The sequence below is a fragment of the Anopheles gambiae genome, chromosome 3, assembly GCF_943734735.2.
Source record: "Anopheles gambiae chromosome 3, idAnoGambNW_F1_1, whole genome shotgun sequence".
Taxonomy (NCBI): domain Eukaryota; kingdom Metazoa; phylum Arthropoda; class Insecta; order Diptera; family Culicidae; genus Anopheles; species Anopheles gambiae.
Genome location: NC_064602.1, coordinates 7,838,377 through 7,860,496, shown reverse-complemented (window position 1 = coordinate 7,860,496; position 22,120 = coordinate 7,838,377). Strand labels below are relative to the sequence as shown.

Below are 22,120 nucleotides of genomic sequence, written 5' to 3'. Positions count from 1 at the left end.
CTTTCCTTTTAACTCACGTTTATCACAAACCTAAAGCATCACAGGGCACACAGCAAAACTACAATAATGTATCGTACATTTATTTATAATTTTCCTTTATCCTCTTTTCTTTTGCCTTTCAGTTCGCTTGCTCTCTCTCTCTCTCTCTCTCTCTCTCTCTCTCTCTCTCTCTCTCTCTCTCTCTCTCTCTCTCTCTCTCTCTCTCTCTCTCTCGCACCTTCCTACTGCCTTCAGCATTCTGGGGATATTATAATTATTGTTAATAGTATAGTTTCCTTTCTTTTTACTGCCGCCATACGAATGTGGCACAACAATACGTTGTGCAAATGGGAGAAAAATATAAGCGATCGCCTCTCGGGGGTGTGAAGAGAATTGTTTGTTCTTTTCTTCTTCTATTCTCACTTGTTTGCTCTTTTTCATTCGCCTCTTTGCAGCAGCCAGTTAACATGTGTTACTCTCGTTTAATTTATTTATCCGAATAATAATATATAGCTACATTATGATACGGGTGTCTGTGTATGTGTTGAGGGAGGGTATTATTAAGTAGTTTCCATTTCTTACAACCACTCTCTATATTAATTGTTTTAGCTTTTCCTCTTTTCATTCCCCATTGCTGTCCTGTGTCTTTTCGCGTTTCTTACAAGAGTTTATTTGCACAACGGTACAACCACACACTGTTTGCGCTCCACTTTCTTATTGCTCTTTCTCCTCGTCGTACCATCGTCATTGACCATTTTCCATAGTTTGATACAATTTTTAAGTACTATCACTTTTACCACTAACTCATTGGATGAGAATTTTAAAAAAAAACATTCAATACAAGAAAATAGAAAAAGCGCAAACAAAATTTAAATTAAACTACAAAAAGAATTAGAAAGATGAAAACCATACACAACATCACATAGAAAGGGGAAAACCAAACTAAACAATAACACAAATTCTTACTAGCTTGTATTCTCCAATAGCAAAAAGTCTTACACACAAAAAGGTAGTAAGTTGAGAATAGAAAGAAAGGGAAGTTTTAACACATACCATTGCTACTGTGTACGGTGTTGTAAATATGTATTCATGCGCGTCCGTGTCTTCCCAGTTTGCTTCTATCTTGCGCTAATAAACTTCACCCATTCCGCCTGTAATTCTCCTGTGTTTGCTTTTTTTCTCGGGGTTTCTCATTTGCGATTGGACGGAAAACACCAGATCCGGTGGCGTGGCCACACTATTTTCTTCTTCTTTTTTTCTACCTTTTTTTGAGCTGATCTCACACTCACATCATCGCGCACAAGGGAACAATCTCATTCGCTTTTTTGCCTACCCGATTTTCATTCTTCTCTCTTTCTCTCTTTCTTTGCTCTTTAAGGATGGCAATCTGCACGCTTGGAACTCACAGTAGCCGCCCGGAAAAAGTAGCGCACTAGGAACGGGGGAGTATCAGAGTCAGTTGTGTTGTGACGGGGAAGATCACTTGATCGGGGGAGGGTGTCCGCGTTCGACTTGTTAATTACACACTACACAGAAACACAGCTTCTTCTTGATTTATGGGGACACATACATCACATACACACCACCTTAACTAGTACCATCCGGCGGGTCACCATCATCATCATCTAGGGTCCATTAACAAGAATACGAATGCGTTTCGGGGGAGGCGTTTTACAACACGATCAACAATCAAATGATTCCAAACATTCTTGTAACGCGCGCGACACTACACACACCTGCTTGAGCCACACATTAATATAGTTTTTTTTTGTAAGTGTTTCATGCTTAATTTCACTTGCACTTGTTTTAGTAGCGGGTTCCTATAAGTAGATGTATATTGTGTTGGTTGGTTGGCTGGGTTGTCTGGAGTGCGGTGTTGTGTGGTTGATATTGTTACACTATTGTATATGTTTCCCTAAAAGTGTTCAAAGTATTGCCTACGTTAACTCTTTCCAGTTTCCATATGTCTTATCTCTTCCTTTGCCCCTTTCCTCTAAAGCTTATGAATAAGTTCCTCGTTTTTTTTGTTTTGCTACTCGCGCTGGAGCAATCCTTTTCTCGCGTTTTCTCCCGTTAGCGTAACAGCGCGCTGGCTATGAATTACCGTACAAGCTAGGACGTGAGAGGCGTTTTGATGTCTTTTACACTTGGCTTCCCCTACAACATTACCAAACACGAAGCATTCAGAGGGAGCACGCGACATCAGCCAGTGGAGAATTTGTTTAGTAAGATACCGTGCAGTAAAACCTTTCCTTAGTTTGATACAATTATCGCGTTTTACACTGCCCTCCTTGTCTCTTTTCTACTATTATTATGCACAGCAAAAATCGGTATATACAAACGCATAATGCATAATGTTCGCAACACACACACACACACTCTCGCTAACAGAACAATCACATTCAAGCCAAACATACGGTCGCTGATGCGAAACACACTCACTCCCATTCTTTATCTCATTCTTCGCTAGCTATCTGTCCAGGACGGGGCAGCATGATATCCCAAACGAAGCAGCTTATTTCTGATCTGGAATACAGGGTTTTTCAAGAGTTCTCATACTTGTGGGATACTTTCATGACTCTTTCGTACATGAAATGAAAACGTACATCAAAGAAATTGGACTCTATAGCACCCTTTTTGAACAAATCCAATAGGAATTTCCAATGAGTGTCCAACAAGGGTGCCATAGAGTCCAATTCTCGTCATAGAACGTTCATTTCTTATAAGAAAAATCTAGAATAATTGCTCAATGAAAGAATGGAGTGCTGTATTGGGGGACGCGAATCGAAAGACAAATTAATTTCCATTCCCTGCCGCATTTGAGTATAGCTCTCTCTCTCTTTGCGTACCTTCCTATGCTTCTTATCGCCCCGCACTGATTTGCACACACTTTGTTCTGCAATTGTTTTCTAAATAGTGGATCCCGATTTACGATTTAGCAGGAAGTGGGTGACCGAGACCCCGAGGAAGTAGTAGTGGAAAGTGCTGGCTTCTTTCCTAAGCACGGTAAATCTAATCCCACTCCTCCTTCTCCTCCGCTTCTCTTTTCTCTTCCCATTATCCATTGCATTACAAATAAAACCAAATCTTGCGCGGTGACTAAACTAAAATCAATGGATGGAAGAGTTGAGTCCAAAATGAGATAAAAACCTTTGCTTTCGTTTATAAGCTACTACAAATCTATACAATTGAAGCTAGTACTTAGACGTGCCTGTGACGTCAGACACCTTTTCACGCAACAAAAATAACACAAAATAAACATAAATTAAGCTCTTGGACAATGAAAGACACACACCCAGCCCCTTCGCGAGTAAAGGGACCCGCTTGTGGTGCGGGAAACGTATTGCAAATAGAAACAAGAGAGAATAAGAGAGGGAGAGAGAGAATACTTAATTAAACACCGGCGGGCAGTAGCAACAGTGGCTTGGCTGCTGCTGTTGGTGCCGTTGCTGGATGCTGCAACGCTGCTGGTGCCGTCGTTTCGGTGTACCGGGAGTTGTTTGCGTTTGCGTCTCATTCGGTAGGTTCCTCCGGGAAGCCGGATACCTCGGTTTGCTCCTGCACCGGGTTGCCGTCCGACTGGTACGATATTCGCAGACGCATCCTTAGCGTTGCCTGTACCGTAAAAGAATGCGCAATAAATTAGTAATTAATTAATAGGACTTGTTTTTAAGCGCTTCATTACCTTAGCTGTGCTAGTAACACGCATTTCCTGCGTTATCGTTCCACCGGGCGGTAACGTAGAGCCCGATGGGGAGAGCATCTGCAGCGAGAAGCTTCTCGGAACGGCCGCCTTTAAAGTAGAGAGGACAAAACATTAGTAGGATTAATAGTTTCGCTGTTTAATTGAAGTTGAATAGAGTCCAACCTGGAAAAGATACTGCTCGAGGGTGGTGAGCGAATTGTTGGTCGCCGTCATCAGGATCTGCAATGCACCGCCCGTATGCTTCGCGGACAGTTGCACCAGGATACCATTTTTATCCAGCGCCGTCAACAGTTTGGCATGTTCCTGCGAAAATAAAAAAAAAGCAATATTATGTTACCTTTTTGCACAAAACTCTCTCATTGCCAAACAATACGTACATCGTTGTTGTTGATAACTGCCGCCGAAAAATCGCTAAACAAACTGCCGGTCGTGCCGTTCGTACTCACGAGCCCCGTCGGTGAGGTGGGGCTGGTAAGGCTGCCCAGTCCACTGCCGAGCGGCGAGCCCAGCCCCGGCAGCATCGCCGGCATCGTCGTTGGCGACAGGTTGGAGTTTAGCAGATTGTCGAGCCCACCGAAGGAGGAAGAGTTGGCCAGCAGGTTCGGTCCGCCGGTACCGTTCTTGATGCTATTGTCATTCAGGCTGTTCAAATCGAGCCCGATACCGCCGAGCACCGGTGTGCTGGCGCCGAGCGACGAATTGACAGCGGCCGGCGGTGTGCTGGCCGGCATATCGAGACTGCCGAGCAGATCGAGCAAATCCTGATTGTTGCCGGTCGTGGGGGGTAGCGGTGCACCGCCGACCCCCGATTTGCCGTTCGTGGTGGCGGTTGTGCTGCCGGAAATGAGCACATCGGCGGTCGGCGTCAGGGCCAGCCCATCGATCGGATCGTCCCCTCCACCGAGCAGATCGAGCAGGGCGCGCTGAAAGGGAAAAGTTTATTAAAATAAAACCCTTTTTCGATTGAAAGCCAAATCGCACTGCTTACCGAATCCGATCCCATCTTGCCAACCATACCACCGGAGGTGTTGATCATCAGCGAGGAGTCACCGTCATCACCACCCTCGATCAGGTCGATGGTGGGTTGCTGATCGTCAAAGCCACCGCCCTCAGCGTCCGTGCCATTTGGAAGCGTTTTCTGTATCTTCGGCATCTTCTCGAGCAGTGCCGGCCGCAGATGGCTATAGTCGCGGAAGAGCTGCGCAAACTCGACGCCTCGCTGCTGCAGATCGATGTTCAGATGGGAACCGAACGCTTCGATCATTTGCTTCACGCGTGTCTCTCTGTAACAGTCGCAACACAAAACCCAATTAGAGACACACTTTTCCAGTAGTTCCACCTTGACACACTTTTGCACTTACTCTTCCTTCGTGCGGATGCGTGTGCTCAGCTTGGCCAGCGACACCAGAGCGTACTGTTTCGTCGTCGTCGAAACCGAGGTAGACCAGAGCAGCCGCTGATAGATATCGACCAGCTGATGTTCTGCAGGGATTTCAACATCTTTGCGTGTTTAAAGTTTGGACATACAGACATACATACACGTGGTGGTGGTGAGGGATGGTGATGTGGGCAAGCAATACCAGTACCGGCGTGAATCGGGGAACACGACAAAAAGGGAGAGAGAGAGAGAAAACACAAAACAAATGCTACAGGATCTGGGCCAACTACAAATTGCATCGTTTCACAAGGACATCAGCGTGACTATGGTCTGCTACATCTAAACAATGCCGAGGGGTCACACACTGCAGTCGGACTCATTACAGAAGCAAGTGCAAATACTATCCGCCACCAGGCTGCTTTGCGGATGCATCTGTCGGACATCATCCTTCTCGCACACTGCACCTACCTTCGATTCTTTCCGAGCTGAGCAACAGATCGCCGTACTCTCCGATCGTCCACACGGCCACCTGCAGCAGCGGCTGTTTTTCCTCCGAGTTGGCCACATTGTGCACCGAGCTCCAGAGACGCAGCCCGATGTACGCCTGTTCCTCCGGTGGACTGTTGAGAATGAGATGAATCGTAGACGACACCACGTCATCGCGCACATAATTGCCAGCCTGCCGAATAAAGCAAAGATTGTATCAGCAAAACAACCCTTCAGTGAACCTTCCCTGCAAAATGAACTCACCGCTATCAGCACGCTGAGCAGCGTGTCCAACCGCCAGCGAATCGAGGTGGCGTACCGCTCCGCCACGTGCACCATGCGGCTGCTGCACTGCGCCTTAAACTCCGGGTCCGCCTTCTCGAGAAACACGAGCAGCTCCTTCGACATGGCGCGTATGTTTTGCGAGTTGATCAGCGCAAACGAGAGCTCCATCGCTCGCCGCCTGATCGAGACGTCCGGATCCTTCAGGCACTCCAGTATCGTGGTGCGGTGCCGCTGCACCGCCGAGATGTCCGCGTGCACCGTCCGCAGCAGCGTGTTCAGCGCGACGTACCGGATGTTCTTGTCGCTGTTCAGCAGGAACCGGCCGAGTATGTTCACCGCCAGCACACGAAGGCCACCTTCGGATCTGTTTTTTTGGAGTAGGGAATAGACGAGATTTAAGCAATTGTTTGTGAAAAAGGTAGACCCGGTAGCTTCCAAACGCCTTACTTGATATCCATAATGGAAAGCACCGTCTCGTAGAGGATAGTGTTGCCCACGTTTTTGCTCGTCTCCGTGTTGGTTGCCACCTGTGCCAGTATGTCGTTCATCGCTTCCGACGCGTCCGGATCGTTGTGTCCGAGGATTCTTAGCAGACGTAAGATTTTCACCTACAACACAAAGGGGAATGATGGAAGGAGAAGAGAGATTTAAATCACAGACACACAGCCAATCGTAACTCGGTTTTTACTGATGCTTACCTGCAGGAATGGATCACTAACGCCGCTCACGTCGTGCTCCGGCGAGTAGCCAGCCAGTATCAGATTTTTCAGGATTCGCACCAGATTCGGCACAATCTGCAGCCAGTCACACAGCCGTAAAAAGGACGTGCGAAAGAGAAATAATAGGCAAAAGACACAAAAACATGGAATACGTTAGCGTGAAACTGTGAATGGCACTTCCAGCGGGATTGGGGAGATGGGGATAGACATATCGAGTGGTCCACAACGAGCGTGAAGAAACGCCCCCCCGGGGGAGGAGAGAAGAAGTTCCGGAAAAAGGATTGCGCTTTTTAAAGGACACTTTTTCCGTCTCTGTCGATTCTGATTGCCACCAGACAAAGGATGCACCAACTTTTACGTTCTCGAAAAAGGATAGAAGGTGTGCTGTGCCTGCGAAGAAGTCATCCTCATGGCATTGGGAGGAAAAACAATCACTGTGTGCCGTCGTCGTCGTCGTCGTTTCGTTTCCAGGAACTAGGTTGGGAAGGGGTTGTTTTTTGCTCCCAGCTTTTTGAATTTAACTGCCATCATCCTTCTTTCTTTGTTTTAGCGAAAGTGTAGAGGGATGATGCAGGTGTAAGGGACAAAGGACAGATACACACACATATAGGACGACATAGAGAGAAGGAATCATACACACAAACAGGCACGGGAACGAGAACAACGTGAAGGTGGTGAGTCGGTCGGGGTGTAGCCATGGCGCTTGGCATGAAGCTACACCGTGGGCAGAAGAGACATGAAGACATTTTGATGCTAGGTTTGGTAATGAATTTTTATAGCACATTGCACACATAGTACCACCGTGAAAAGGATTCGTTTCGAGTGGATCGAGGACGGGGACAAAGCTGAAGCAGCATTCCAATACATTTGCCCTCCCTTTTCAAAACACGGAAAGGGATGAAAATGAATGCGCTTTAAAGGGATAGAGCAATTCATTCTCGTGGAATAGGATACTGTTATTGATTGGACGCCATATTCCAGGCGAGTTATTCTTCTGTATTACCAGTCTGTTAAGTTTAGGTTTAGAAATACATTTTTGTTTATTATTTATTGATTGTTTATATAAATCTGAACCAAATAATGAACTTTAACAGGCAAGAAATGGAGTAGTTTTGTGTGTTTTCAATAAAACATCTGAATAAATAAAAGGAAAACAAGTACAGCCTACACTTAATAGAAGCATCAATAAACATTAGAGCACGTCACGCCGACATTACGCCTTAAAAATTAGCAAATAAAACAAGAATCAAAGCATAATTACGATGCAGCTAGCATATTGCCTAGGGATGGAGATGCATTAGAGCTTTCAGAGGAGCGGCAGCAACATGAATAAATCATGCCCGAAAGTGTATATAGTGTACACACACAGAAACACACAAACGATTGGCTCATGCACATGATTGGGCAATCTGCGAGGAGGGGGGCAAGGAACACGGGAAACACACGCCATCGAATTTAAAATCAAGTCACAGAGAATAACACAAAAATTCAAGCCTCCCAAAAAAGCTCCACCAAACGAACCACTCCACAGCCACTCAGAAGGACCAATAGTGGCTGTGAAAAGCGAACAGTTGGGAGGGAAAAATGGCATACAAACACATACACACCCAGCGAGAAAAGCACAACCTTGTGTGTCTCGGGGGCAGCAGACGATGCCGAGCGATGGACAACACATAACGAGGCGAATGGTCGTCGGCGAGGATTTTTGCAAACCGGCCGGACACACCACCGCCGCCGGTGGTAAACGTTCCGAACCGTCTTTCTCCCCGTCGTTGCAGCACCTCTCTTGTATGCATTTGCATTGGGAATGGGAATGATGAATATTTTAGGAGCCCTGTTTCTCTAGGCACCTGGGTGTATGAAAAGTGAGACGATTCGAAACGATACTGGAAAGGAAGACAGCACACACAACACAACCGATGCCATTCGAGGCTGGTTTTATGAATTTCCCTTCGCCATGCTTCTTGTGCGAAGAACAGAATTGGCATGCAATTGAGCTGCTGCCGTTTGGTGGTGAAGCGGAAGCATTCCCGGGCATTAGTAAACTGGGCTGGAGTGTGTGGAGAGCTATGGGGTGGCGCACTAGACACTCTACTAACACTCGGTTTGATTGATTGGCGTGGCGGGCAGTGGTGTATCAGTTATGAACGATTATTGAGCGTGTGCATGGGATTGAAACGCCACGCCACTTTTTAATGGATTTTTGGTCAAATCTGCATTTAAGCGGTCATGTCATTGAATCGGTATCATGCAGGAGGAGGATTTCAATAAATAGAAAATAAATCCACTTTAAGGGAGTTCTAGCTAAACGATAAAGCAGTCCAAAGCTTAAAAAGAAATAGAGATTCAATTAATTAAAATTAAATTAACATCCCAAAAAGCCCAAACAAAGCTCAACTTTCGACTGCCGAAATGACCACAAAAAAAGGGAAAACTTTTGGAAGCCATCTAAAATCGGAAAACGATAAATAACACCACAAACAAGGATAACAAACAACAGCCGAAGTAGTACAAGGCTACTAATACCCACGGTCCGCGCCGTGCCATTGCGTGCTCTATCGTTTTGCGTGTCGGAGCAGTTCTTCGCTCTCCGGCAGCAGTAACACAGAACGGCAAAGAAGTGGCAAAGTTTTGTAACTTTTTCGGGCACAGAAAACACAGCAAAAGAGCGCCGCCGGAAGAACGGAAGACACTCACAAAGCAAACTTCACGCAAACACTTTGTTTTACACATCGTGGCGGTTTGTTGTGGCGGCAGCAGTAATGTCCATCCACAAAGCGTTACGTTTATTTGTTGGACAGCGCACAGTTTCTGGCGAACCGAATGTTGGCAACAGTTGATATTTTACGGGTCTGTAATTAACTACAAGTTCGTTTGCCGGCGTGGGGACAGGACAAATGAAACACAACAAAGCGGTGGTGGTGCGGCGGGCGTTTTGCGCAAACAGCTTATAAAAGTAAAAGATATCATAAATATTACATTACAGCCAAAGTCGTAACAACGAAAGCAGGATAGCACAACACAACTTACTTACACAACAATGAATCTATAAAAAACACACACACATACACACTCAATTGATGCAATAATGATACAGCACAAAAAGCACAGAAATTGGAGGGGAGAGGGGAATTGGTTGGGAGAGGCATTAATGGGGCGCACCACTTTGGCCAGCTTTCCGTCATAGGAGTAGTAGCTGGTCTTCATTTCTTCCTTTATGATACTATACTATATAGGCTATATGTTTTTAAAGGGATGATTGAAATTTCCTGCCGGATTTTATTTCACGGTTTTAAAAGGACTAGGTTTGGTTGTTGAAATGTTTAAAATACAGGGAAGTTGCTTTTAAAAAAACGGGAGAAATTATTTAGCGATGTCCTGGAACATTACACCAGTGAAAAGTACACTAAACGGATGGAGTGGATGGTTTATAGTACGAAAGTAGGCAGTTACAGGGGACAATACAGAGAGAGAGAAATAGCTATGTAGATAGAGAGAGAGAGAGAGAGAGAGAGAGAGAGCACAAGAGGGAGCATGGCTAAGATATGTGTGGGGCATTACCTCTTGATTTCCACTATCCTGGCAAGCAATGAGCAAATGGTACGTGGGAAGGGAGGAAGTAACAGCAAGAAAATGGTTAAAATACATAGTATAAAGATGTTGCTCGGTTTATTACACCGAACCGTACCCCTCGTAGCAAATATGGAATGGAATAGAAGCGCCATTTGTGTACGGCTATTTCTGATCTAGCGAGACACGCATGGCGCATGAAAAATGTACGCAGTAGCTAGCTACGCATCAGCCTCCTCCTCTACGCGCAGCATGATTCTTACACAGCAACAGGATTTGGCAGTCTGAAGTGACTTTGTTCTTTGAAAGCAATGGTCAATTGGTTCCAATCCAACTCCAATGTGTGTTTTTGCCGCCCAAGAGGAGCGTGTGAGCGAAGTTTTAAAAACAAAACGGAAACACAATGTAAAACACAAAAAAAAACGAACCCAAAAAAGCCACAAAAGAGAGTACCGAAAAGAAACACACTATTCTCTACACACTCTACTGTTGCTAAAATTGCTTTACAGTTTCAGAACGTGGTTGTGAGTGCATATTCTAGAAAAAAGTGTCAAAATTATGTCAAAAATAAACATACGCTTTGTCTAACTAGAGTAAACAACGCTAGACTAGTTCTATTCTACTACACTACACTACACTGCCCACAAAAACTACGCCCAAAATCGTTGCAAATTGCTGTAAAATCTTTGCAAAATGCTTGCATGTTGATTGAAAAATACTATACTAGCCAATTTTGTGTCTTTTTTTCCTTCAACAAATGCTCTGCGCGCAATAGCGTTTAATTAAAAACTGTTTTGAAAACTACGCGAAAAAATGCATTGAAATCGTTTTGCTATTTGCCTACACAACACCGTTGACACAACAACATTAGAGAAAAATGGCAATAAAAACACAAATGCTAATATAAGTACGCGCTATCGTCTAACAAAAAACATACGCCTACCGACAGAAACGAAAGGGCTCGTAATTAAAGAGATGGGGATGCGGACACACCGACAGCTCAATTCATTCCAGATATTAAGGGAAAAAGAATAGCAAAATGTACATTAAATCGTTTCACTCGATTGAGCTACTTTACTATCGCTTAGAGTGTGTAGCACAGCACAGGGTGTCTATTGGCTAGTGTCACTAATTGCTAAACTAGTTTACCGATAAATATCACAAAACTAATCCAACAAAATCAAAACACAGAGAAAAATATAAGAAAAAGAGTGAAAATAATGCTTCAAAAGACAAAAACAAAAACTAAACATCTTCTTCAAGTGAACCGAAACACAAAAGGGATGCCCTTCTTTTTTTATCTCAAGGGCTCCAGTCTGTGTGTGTAGAGTGCTCCAATAAAAGTGTACACAGTACACGGGTACTGATTTCAGGTGCAGATTAACCGATAAACAGGTGAAACGGCAAGTTCGTTCCGTGGTTTTGTGTGTATAACACCGTAAGCTTGCCAAAAAATAGTCTTACCTTTTTAAAGTGATTCAGCGTGTCGGAACTCTTTTCGCACATCTCCGTGATGAGTGTGACGCCAGCGATTAAAATTCCTGTTCAGTAAAAAGGGGGAACAAAAACAGAAAAATTAGTCCACAGCAGATAAAATGTCCTTATTCATTCATTTCCATCCGTGCTCCCCACAATCCACACCTTCTTCCGGTACCGCAAGAAGAAAGCAAACGACTTTACAACGGTGACAAACGAACGCGCAAACCAAGCCAAGTGGGGAGGTGGGTGCAAACACAGGCTCGTAAAAGGTTTCACTTGTCTTAATTAGCCAGCCAGCATATGCGTCCGGTTACTGCCTTTGCGGCGGGGTAGTCGGCGAGCGTTCGCTTCGCTGGTGGCTATTGATTATTGCGTTAGCGTTAGCCAGTGTGGCTACACTACACGTGGTTGGTTTTGCTGACGCTGCACCAGCTAATTTCGCCAACCGTACCCTAATGAATATATCAGCATAAATTACATCCCTGTCTGCGATACTGGGAGACTCTTCTGTGACGGTTTTCCGTATCGTTTTAGAGCCACACAGCACCAACAGCGTGCGATGAGACTTCAGCAGCTTGTTACTATCGTTGCTTGAAGGTGTTTATCCCCGCTCTTGGCTTGGCTTGGTTGTTAATTATTGGTGTGGCTTACAGCCGTAAATTGGAGGTACTGGAGCGTTTGTGTAACACCTTCCAACTAGCTCCCGAGCGGGAAAGTGTCTTAAAACCTTCGAGTAGTTAACAGTTAAAGCAAGATTTAATCCTCTGTTTTCTAACCATATTTTGTTAGCAATCATTCACATACAGCGGAAGCTTTTTCCGTCCTTTTAAATCCTACTCCTGTGTACATGCGTCTACCCTCAATTCAGAAATGCATGATGCACACTGCACCCATTTACCGTGATTTTTCTCGTTCAGCAGCGACCGGGTCGCCGGAAGAAAGATTTCCATCAGCTCCGGCACCCGCTTGATGATCCGGAACGCGCACAGGGCGGCCTTTTTCCGGATGTACGCGTTCGGCGAGCGCATTAGCTTTTCCACCTCGCCTGCCAAGTCCCGGGCCATCTCCGGGGACGCGATCGCACCGAGCGTACAGAGCGCCAGCCCCACGACGAACTGTGTCGGACTGTTGAGGTCACTGTAATGGGAACACAGAGAGAGAGAAGAACGGTGAAGATGGGGCCGGGGTACGATGAGTTCCATTACGCGTTACTTACTTCTTCAAACAGTTGGTAATCAGCAGATGGACGTCCTGCCGCTCGTCCAGCAGCAGCATCGCGCCGAGATAGCCGATCCGCTTGTCGGTGAACCGCGGGCTGGCCGTCAGCTTCAGACACTCGAGCTGGCCGAAGTGGGCCGGATAGCCGAGCATGTGTATGTACAGCAGCTTGGCAATGTTGCGACACCGCCAGACCGAGTCCTCCTCGCGGAAGGTGCTGCGGATGTAGGCGCACTCGCGGTTCACCACCGCCCGCTCCTCGGCCGCCGTCCGGGCGGCCCGAATCTGTCGGATGAGATCGCGCAGGCGGGTCGGTGTCGGGATCCGTACTACAAGTGATGGGGAGGGAGCGCGAAAATAATTTAAATGGAATTAGAAGCTTGTTTAGAGCCGCGATTGCTTCTTGAGCTGTACGAGATTGCTACTTGAGCTTCAGAGCGAAGCGAATAAATATTGCGATGCCTTTAAAGTAATGCTCATGCTACCCCCTGCCAGAAAATCAATTTTTAAACATTATCCAATCTTTCTATTAATAGTTTGCGTTGTTCGTTGCGTGTACAAATTATCCAACAGCAGGGCGGAGGAGTAGGGTCTGTCGTGCTTCCGGACCGGCTGGAGAGAATATTAATTAGCTTCAATCGATAGCATGAAGCTCGTGTCGGAAGCATAACAAACCAAACAAAAAAATCCACTCCAAACGAGCGGAAGAAGCATAGTTCGATCGTCCGAACCCTCCTCCCCGTAGTACACAACGAACTTCCGGCGGGCCCGAGCTTTGCTCACCATTCACATTGATTTGATGGAAAATGGTCGGAACGATTTAGTTGGAAAATGGTTGTCCCCTTCGGCAACGGAGCCGCACCCAGAAATAAAACTAAAATAATAATATCGCCCGGGTCTCGAGAATAATGCTCGTCGTGTGCAGAGCAGCATGTGTAGTACCGCACAGCGTGTCATACACCAGGTTCAAACCAATCGCGTCCATACAGGGCCGGTTAGGAGGACACAAAAGAAGCAGCATCATTGCAACCATTGCTGCTCCCTGTTTGATGAAAAGAAACCGCAACCACCGTTTGCAGAAGCTGTTTGGCCGTTTCGGGACCGTTTCGGTCCGTTCATTTGGGTTCGTTCATGCATGGCAATGTTTGCTCACCTCGTTCTATCGTTTCGTTGATCGCTTGTCGTATCGTGGCCATGTTAAACGCTGGATTGAACCTAAAAAGAGAGAGTGAGAAAGAGAAAGAAGGTAAAATATACAATTTAAATCAGTATTTATGTAATAGCATCGTTGAAGAAGGGATCATTTTTGCGTTGATTTAATAAAAGGTTGATTCTAACATTCAGAAAAGGCCAACTTTTAATTACTCTCCACAAGGATCGCATGACAAATCACTACTCCTCCGGTGAGGATAAATTAATATGGTATAGAACTCTCATGTGGCTCTGTAAAGCTTCACGCTAACGACGTGAAAGACATATCTCGGATGCGGGAAATAATTAGGCAATTATCACCAGGTGATACTATCGACCGACTATCCTGCTCCAATCCCTGCCCCTACGGAGCGGCAAGAGTATTATTATCTAACTATTACGTGCCATCATAGCAAGCGGCCAGCATAGACACACAAACGCTCACACACGCCATCACCATCATCATCATCAGCATGTGAGCGTAATTCGGTGCTTCATATAGATCGTTAGTCTCCTGGAGTTGGCGGAGTGGAATAGAACATCGCTTCTCGGTATACTTCGGCTGTCGTAACACGATACGGAGGTTCATCAAAATGCGTGATAAGTAACATAATATATCCAGTAAATTGTCGCAACCACGTAAAATAATCTTAGATTACCCCCTGGCTCCTCAACCCCTTCTAACAGAACCGGAAATGTCACAAACCTTGGCCATAGCAGAACAGACGAACCAAGAAGCTGTTTTGTCCAATCGAGTCCAATCGGAGGCTAATCGTCCTCGTCTTCCAGAGCAACATCATGCTGCTAGGGCTTTGCCTTCCCGCCCGCGTGTATCAAAAAACGATTACGGGCACGTGTGAAGGGGGGGGGGGGGGGGAAAGCATAATATTGCCATGATAATCATAACCCGTGTCGATGTCGTCGATGGTGCAACGAGCCAACGAGCAGCGTGTGGCTGTGTGTGCAACAAGACCGATCGATTGGAAGGTGTTCAAGTGGAACACCCGATTGCTTTCCATCAAAGCACCACACACCAATGGATGGATGGATGGATGGTTGACTAAACGTGTTATGTTTGTGTGTATGTGTTGTGGCCAAAAGACGATGAGGCGAAGGGTCGACGCTAACTCCCTACATGCCCTTCCTACACTGGATGTTGCTACCGAGAGTTGGGAATAAAATAAAAATACACAAAACCCAAAATGCCACACCGCAACGCACACACGAAATTGTAGGGAAATTGATGCCGATACGCACGAACGAATTGTAAATAAAGGTCCACAAAGGTTCGGTGCCGCTGTAAGCGAAACGCTTCGGAGTATTATAATAGGAACCTTGCGCCATCTTGGATTTGGCAAGATAGCAACAAATTTCAATGAATATTGAAACAAGAAGACGAGCACAACATCGAACCTTGGTTGCCAAAGGTTGCTCCAAGTAGGCTCTGGAAGGTGTTAACAGTACGGTAAGGTCACGATTCACTAGACGACTCAGAAGTTACAAGCTTCAATGTCAATTTGGTGTTAGCAGCGTTATGAACAAGAGTGGTACCAAATTATCGGGACAGTGCAAATAAGTTGAAAAGTGAACATCCTGAGATTTGAGAAATTAAAAAGAGATCATATTGAAGATAAGTATGAGTGTCATAAAACATAACGGTCATCTTCAAACCCTCCAGGGACGGTTTTGGTTTGTGCAGAGCACCGCCGGGACTTGTCGAAAAAATGCCAAAAATGAAACGAACCCTCGCCCCCCAGGGAACACTCTACCACCAAAACCAAAGCTCCACCAAAACCACCTTCTTCAAGTGTAATGCAATCCACCGGAGGACGGTCCACTGTTTTCTCACAACACCCGAGTCGGTCGTATGTACAATCTCTACCGCAAAGTTGATCTAAGATTATGCTCCACTGGGACACCTTTGGCTCTGTCCGCTTACTTAGTCGCCCTACTATCTGTAATCCCTTTAGGTCACAAGGCCACAGAACAACACACACTAGACTGAAGAGGACTTGCCGAGCTCTGCTTCGCCCCTCTCGTGTCCTTTGGAGTTGTTAGAAGAGAGCACAGGACGACGAGCTAGGCGAATTTTAATCACGAATCACCTGACCACCGGTTCGTCCGAGCAAAACCCAACGCCGACGTCACGTACGGCACGTAAAATCAAGGTGTGTACGAGACGACGGCGTATGACGATGCGGTTTGGTTTGGTAGAACACACCAACAATCTGGCCCCAAAAACTAGACCACCCCATGTCATGCCAGGGTAAAATTTCATGATGGCGATGGCGATGATGATGATGAAGATTATGATCGTGTGGCAAAAGGTGTCCTGTCCAGCTGGCGTGTTGCCCACCGGCAATTCCGTGCCATTCGGTGTCAATTCATTTTAGCCTAGCTGAAGGAAATGTCCTTACCGACCGGGGCAGACGGGTGGGTGGAGAGTGGTGTGGGTTTATTAACTTTAAATATTAAATTTTTAGTCGTATCATGCTCCGAAACGAGAGGGCTCTTTTGTGTAACCTTTTTGGCAACTTTGGTAACTAAAGGAAATGGTTTATCTAGTGGATTATCTAACGTGTACCTTGGCACTTGTTAATTTTAACATCTTCAGAAGAATGTAGCAATATCATTGAGGAAATATTTGTCCCTCGTTAGAAAGAATTCTAGCGAGATGATTCATTCATCCAATAAACGTCATTAGCACTTCTTCCGCGCGAAACGTGCCTGTGTTCAGTTGTATTGGTTTTAGGGCGTGTTCTAAGCAGCGTGTTGTGGGGCTTTTATAATCAATCCAGGGAAACAACTGCAACGTTCTACATCATCCACACCAAAGTGTAGCTAACATCAACAACTGTCCCCATAATTTGCTTTTGAAACAGAAGCGCAATAACTCACGCCTTTCGCAATGATTAAGTAATCGTTTCTTTTTTTTTTTTATCTCACTCACACGCGATTCTACTCACGTACGTACTGCACTCACACTAGATAAGGGGGTTGCTCGCTCAATCCAAACTGGAAACTGAACCCATTTTAAAGAATAATTTAAATGTCTTCCCCCACACGGGGTTTGTCGGGAAAAGCCTTAAATACATTGCAAAAGCTCAGTGTACAACAAACAACTCACATAATCCAACGCAAAGGAAGGTGACAGTCAGTGTTTGTTGCACATTTTAATCCACCTTATACGGTACCTCTCCTCTTCTTCCTTGGTTTGTGCATTTAATCAGCTTCCATCCGGCGAACGGGACGGGTTCCGGTGTGGAGTATAAAGCCACAAACACACACACACAAAAAACCGGTAGTGCATCTGTTAATGCCTACTTAAGCTGACAACAAGCAAGCCGACCAACTTCAAGCCGGGCGGCAGCTGTGGCGCCATTTCAAAGCTGAGTAGGCCGGGAAATTGGAAGTCGCGGAATAGACAAACACAAACACAATGCACACTTGTGTTCATGGGAGGGAAAATTTGTACAGCCCCATACGGATCCATCACTCAATGACAATGATACTAGGGTACTACTAGGTACAATGGTTGCTGAACAGCACAGATGCAACCACGATGGAGTCGGATGAGAGACGCGAAGCATTTGAATGACGTTTGCAACTGCGCTACGCTACGAACTGACCTCGGCGAGAGGTTCTATTGTCAAGGACTGCAATGGAGCAGCGGTGGTGTGTGTGAGTGAGCGTGTGCTTTACCCTTCCAACAACGTCATTGTGATGTGTGTATCGTGAGCTTTTCTTAATGATGTAGTGGTGTGTAGCATCGTAAGAGCTTTACAGATGATTCGTCATAGAATTGTAGAGAAAATGCATTTACATTTTATAGCAGTTAAGGGGTTTAGTGAGCTATTTTCTTCTGTGAAAACGATGTTCCTCCTGTTCGTCTGAACAATTTTCAACAATTTCTTCTCTAATCGTCGACTATAAACGCACATCAGCTGTTGTTGAGTATCATCTAGATGAGATAACATTAACATTTGGAAGGAACAGAGTAATAAGTGATTTTTGGACAAATTATTTCATTTTCTCAACCTGACTAGTTTTGTCATTTGTTACTTAACAAATTAGCTCATTGCTGCTACTCGCTTGCGTTACGTGTTGCGCAAAACAAAACTGCACTTCCCTTCCGTTGTCAGTCATTATTGCGAAGCGATTATCATAACGGACGGAAGCTGCCTGCCGTTCGACTGGCCCGAATGGATGGATTAGGCCACCGTGGTGGGGCGGCCCAGGTGAAGCCAACAATGTGTGTTGGCTGCGCACTGCGAGTGCAATGAAGCGTTTGTGTGTGGTTTGCGCTGCCCAGATGGTGTGTGCAGTTGGCACACGTTGATATTTCAGTAAGAATTTTCATCCAATATCAAGAGCTAGAGTCAGTTTCATTTCAGCAACCTTTACCCTCGCTTAAACGGTGACCTAAATCGTTGCTCCAAAAGGTACACGCCCGCTGGAGAATTTATTCTTTTTTTCGGATTCGCACAAAATGAGTTCGCGATATTTATGGGACCTTCCCCGTCCTCTCCATCTCCCCACAGTGAGGGTTCACGCCGAATCTGGGACAAACACTAAATCACAATCCTCGGATAGTTTGGACCTGGCAAACCTAGCAATCCCTATCCCTCTAGTGCTCTAACCCGACTTTGCTCTACTTACCCATGATCGGAGGCATTCATCCTGGCACTTGGGCCCTACAGCCAGCCGTCGTTGTCTAACTTTTCGCACGATGATTAATGCTCTCTCGCTCTCTTCGCCGCGTTTCCGTTCGCGTTTTGCCAGCCTTCGGTGGCAAAACTGGGTGGGCTGCAGGAAGAATTGCAGGTAGGTGGTGGTGGAGGATAACGTCGCGAGATCTTTTTCTCAATATCCGTTGTTTCTTTTCGCGCACTTTCACTCACACACACACACACGCGCGCGCACGGAAATGCACTCACAAGCACAAGTAAATAAACGCGGAAATCGTAGAGTAAGACGAAGGCGTATGCTGCAGCCACTGTTTGGACACTTGCCACTGAGCGGAAGTGAGCGATTTCGACGCGCCGGTAAAATGATAAAGTTGGAGAACGAACCGAAAAGCGTTTGCTTTTCCACCGCGAGGTTCACATGAATGGAAAAGCGCGTCTTTCGAAGTAGGCCGATGCGTTTCTAAGACGTTCTGCTGCAGCTCTACAAATGTGCATGCGACAGAAGGGGAAAGAGAGAGAGAGAGAGAGATAGGGATGAAGAAATGGACACATTAAAATCATAACCGAATGAGAGTTTCTTTGCTTTTCATCCAATTCAATTAGAGGTCAGTGCCGCATAATGTTTGATGCGCCCCGATTTGTCCGTTCGTCGTTCTGTATGCGTGTGTGTGTGTGTGACTAAAAAATGATGGTGATGGTGTTGGACTCCGACGGATCTGTCCCACCCAGACCATTAATTGGAGTGGCCTTCTTAGATTGAAATTTAACGACAGCACTGTGCAGCAATTCAATTGATGCTGGATGGACTTTACACACTACCCTCCGTACCATCCAATTGCAGGAGCATCAGTATTTACTGTCAATTAAACTCTTGCAGGAAGATTTGTAAATAACAGAAGGAATGAATCGATAAAGAAAGTTATTTAGTTACAGGGTTTAGCTGTGGGACACTTTATTGACTCTTTCTTACGAGAAATGAACTTAATGTAAAGGGAATTCCAATTCCCTGGATTTCAACTGGATATGTCCAATAAGGGTGCTATACAGTACAATTTCCAACATATGAAGTTCACGTCCAATAAGAAAGAGACAAGGAAGTGTACTACATTTATGAGAACCCTTGGAAAACCCTGTAACATCAGCTTAGCTTAAAATGTACTTAAAAGGAAAGGGTTGGTTGCTTGTATATCCAAAGAGTTGCTTCAAAATGTCTTTGATCAAAGGAAAGGAAAGATATGCAAATTCAAACTTCAACTCTACCGTGAGTCGACAAACCATTTGTGCCATCTGTCGCCTCGTGCTCTTGCAATTCGTGTTATGATTGAATTATATTCAACCCTGTCCATATTCGTAAGCTTCCTCCTGCCCAAATTATATTTACTCAACACTCGAAACTGCCGTGCCGTCGTCCAGCGCGCTCAAATGACGTCAGACGGCGGCTGCTGGAAATGAGCCCTCCCTTGCCCTGCGTTCCCTCCCTCTCCCTGCACAGTCTTTGTTAACCACCGTCCGGTTAAGGTGACACGTTTCGCACATCAACCGACAAGTCCGGGTGGGAGCCGACAGGCTGAAATCATAAATCCGTCGCGATCGCTGCAACACACAATTTGAGCTGCATTTTGTGAGCCCTGTATTGGTACTGGGGGATTTGGTGGAAAATGGGCTCGTTGGTTTCGTTTCTTTTCCGATGCCCACACACAACCACAACACGCTGCACACTTATGCACACCACACAGCCAGATGGATTTTAATACACATGTGAAGCAAAAACGGGGTAGGCGGCGATGCGTTCTGTCGGTGGGCCAAATGCGACTGTCGTTGTGTCACTTCGCTTTCATTAGCGCCTTCGAAAGGGGATGATGGGGGATGGTGACCAGTGAAACAGAGTGACGCAAAAAAAGGGAACCCAAAACCGGATGGCAGCACACCTGTGCGTCATCCTTGCACACACTTGTTCGCACACAACTACACACAACTCAAACGCACAGACACCACCACCACCGTTTGGCACTTTAATCCTTTACCCTTTTTTTTTTGTTTTAGCATAGTTTGTTGTAGCATAAACGATTTCATAAAGCACACATCCCCGGACACATTACCGGTTGGGAGGATATTGTGTGCACTGTTCCGGAGGGGGGCTTATGGAAAGCGGATGCCATTCATGTGGAAAAGCACACACACATACCGGCCCTGCGAGGTCAACACACCTCGCTGCCTTCATTGATCCTTTTGTACGGCGTTCCTCACAAGTAGGCGCAGAAGGGCTGAAGAGGTGTTGTGAGAAGGGCTTATGGAAACAAACATTCAGAACATAAGCCGTACCACTGGCGGTGCCCTGCTGCTGGACACACGCAAGTAGGCTTTGACAGCACACACACACGCACATGCGCGCATACCAACACACACATACACACACACAAACACGTCAGCACGGTAATTCTTTCCACGCACGGAGCCTGTCTTAATTTGGAGCGTTTTCTGCTGTCTTCCTCCCGTCTGGTGAGCTTTTTTTCCAGCCCCCACTACTCTCCCCCAAAAAGGGAAGCCTCATTTCCGAGGGATGCTTCTGGAAGTGTGCTGCTCTGGTCAATTAAGTGACCTGTTTGCCACTGCTGCTACACTTCCAGGAAGGTTTGCACTGTTGCCATTTCGCACACACACATACACACAATCCGACTTGAACCCACCGGACAACCGAGATGATGACCCCGAGCAGAGCAATCGTTTGCACCGTTTTCTTTTCGTTTTGGATTTGCCACACTTACACACTGCCTCCTCCACACTGTTGGCCACTGGAGCTGGGCCCTTATTCAACTCTCCCTCTCTCCCTCGATCGGCACGGCACACACACACACTTCTGCCAGCAAAGCCCGTGTAGGCCCCGAATCGCGGCCACCTGGGACAGCCTGGATGCGTTCAGCCAAAAAGGTGGAGCTTTCCTGCCACAGCCAGAGACACCGATCGTTTTTGGCAAAAGTCCACGCAAACACACGAGACGAAGACAGAAAAAATGGGTTTCGTTTTTCCTTTCTGCTCGTTTTGACTTTCTCCCTTGCGTGCGAGCGAGTACGGCTGGGCGGGACGGGTTCGTACACTGCTGGCCGAACGGTTGTCAGTTTGACAGTTGGGGGAGGGTGTCTGTTGACCGCTGCAAACAAATGGAATTGCTTTTGGTGAATAAAAAACTTGTATTTCATAGTTTAATAGGATACAATAAGATATTATGTTATCAATAGCAAATGTATGCTATTTTATTCAACAGCTTAACAGATAAACGGAAAAAATAGCTTAAAATTAACTAAGAGAACGTCGCTGATTTGCATTCTTTTGTCTTAATTTATGCGGAGCATGCATCCCACATGCACCAACCTGCTGGTTTTTCCAGATGATGATTTTTCGATGACGTTGAATGACAGCTGTT

The 22,120-nt window shown here is 45.9% G+C and overlaps 1 protein-coding gene across 7 annotated transcripts; it reads right to left on the bottom strand.

The window, feature by feature from the left end:
- Nucleotides 1-59: 59 nt before the first annotated feature.
- On the bottom strand, nt 60-21,783 carry LOC1277731 (AP-1 complex subunit gamma-1). 7 transcript variants are annotated; one of them, XM_061661578.1, is made up of 17 exons: nt 21,465-21,781; nt 18,671-19,180; nt 13,974-14,035; nt 12,819-13,149; nt 12,501-12,739; nt 11,588-11,664; nt 10,115-10,132; nt 6,533-6,628; nt 6,282-6,442; nt 5,814-6,198; nt 5,532-5,742; nt 5,047-5,185; nt 4,674-4,968; nt 4,063-4,608; nt 3,848-3,988; nt 3,665-3,772; nt 60-3,594 (listed from the first exon to the last, which is right to left on the bottom strand). In XM_061661578.1, exons 2-17 carry the CDS (start codon nt 18,688-18,690, stop codon nt 3,493-3,495), a joined length of 2,931 nt encoding a protein of 976 aa, XP_061517562.1. In that variant the 5' UTR covers nt 18,691-19,180; nt 21,465-21,781; the 3' UTR covers nt 60-3,492. The 7 variants fall into 7 exon arrangements, with proteins under 7 accessions (XP_061517562.1, XP_061517566.1, XP_061517563.1 ...); XM_061661582.1 differs by having other exon boundaries at nt 5,047-5,167; XM_061661579.1 differs by having other exon boundaries at nt 21,387-21,779.
- Nucleotides 21,784-22,120: the final 337 nt, after the last annotated feature.

Bases quoted from the DNA above. Each gene is read 5' to 3' on its own strand.
- LOC1277731 (XM_061661578.1), bottom strand. From the start codon at position 18,690: ATGAATGCCTCCGATCATGG. The intron at 11,665-12,500 runs GTAAATGGGTGC...TTTACTGAACAG, and splicing joins GCTGAACGAGAAAAATCACG to GAATTTTAATCGCTGGCGTC. The intron at 6,443-6,532 runs GTAAGCATCAGT...TTTGTGTTGTAG, and splicing joins TTAGTGATCCATTCCTGCAG to GTGAAAATCTTACGTCTGCT.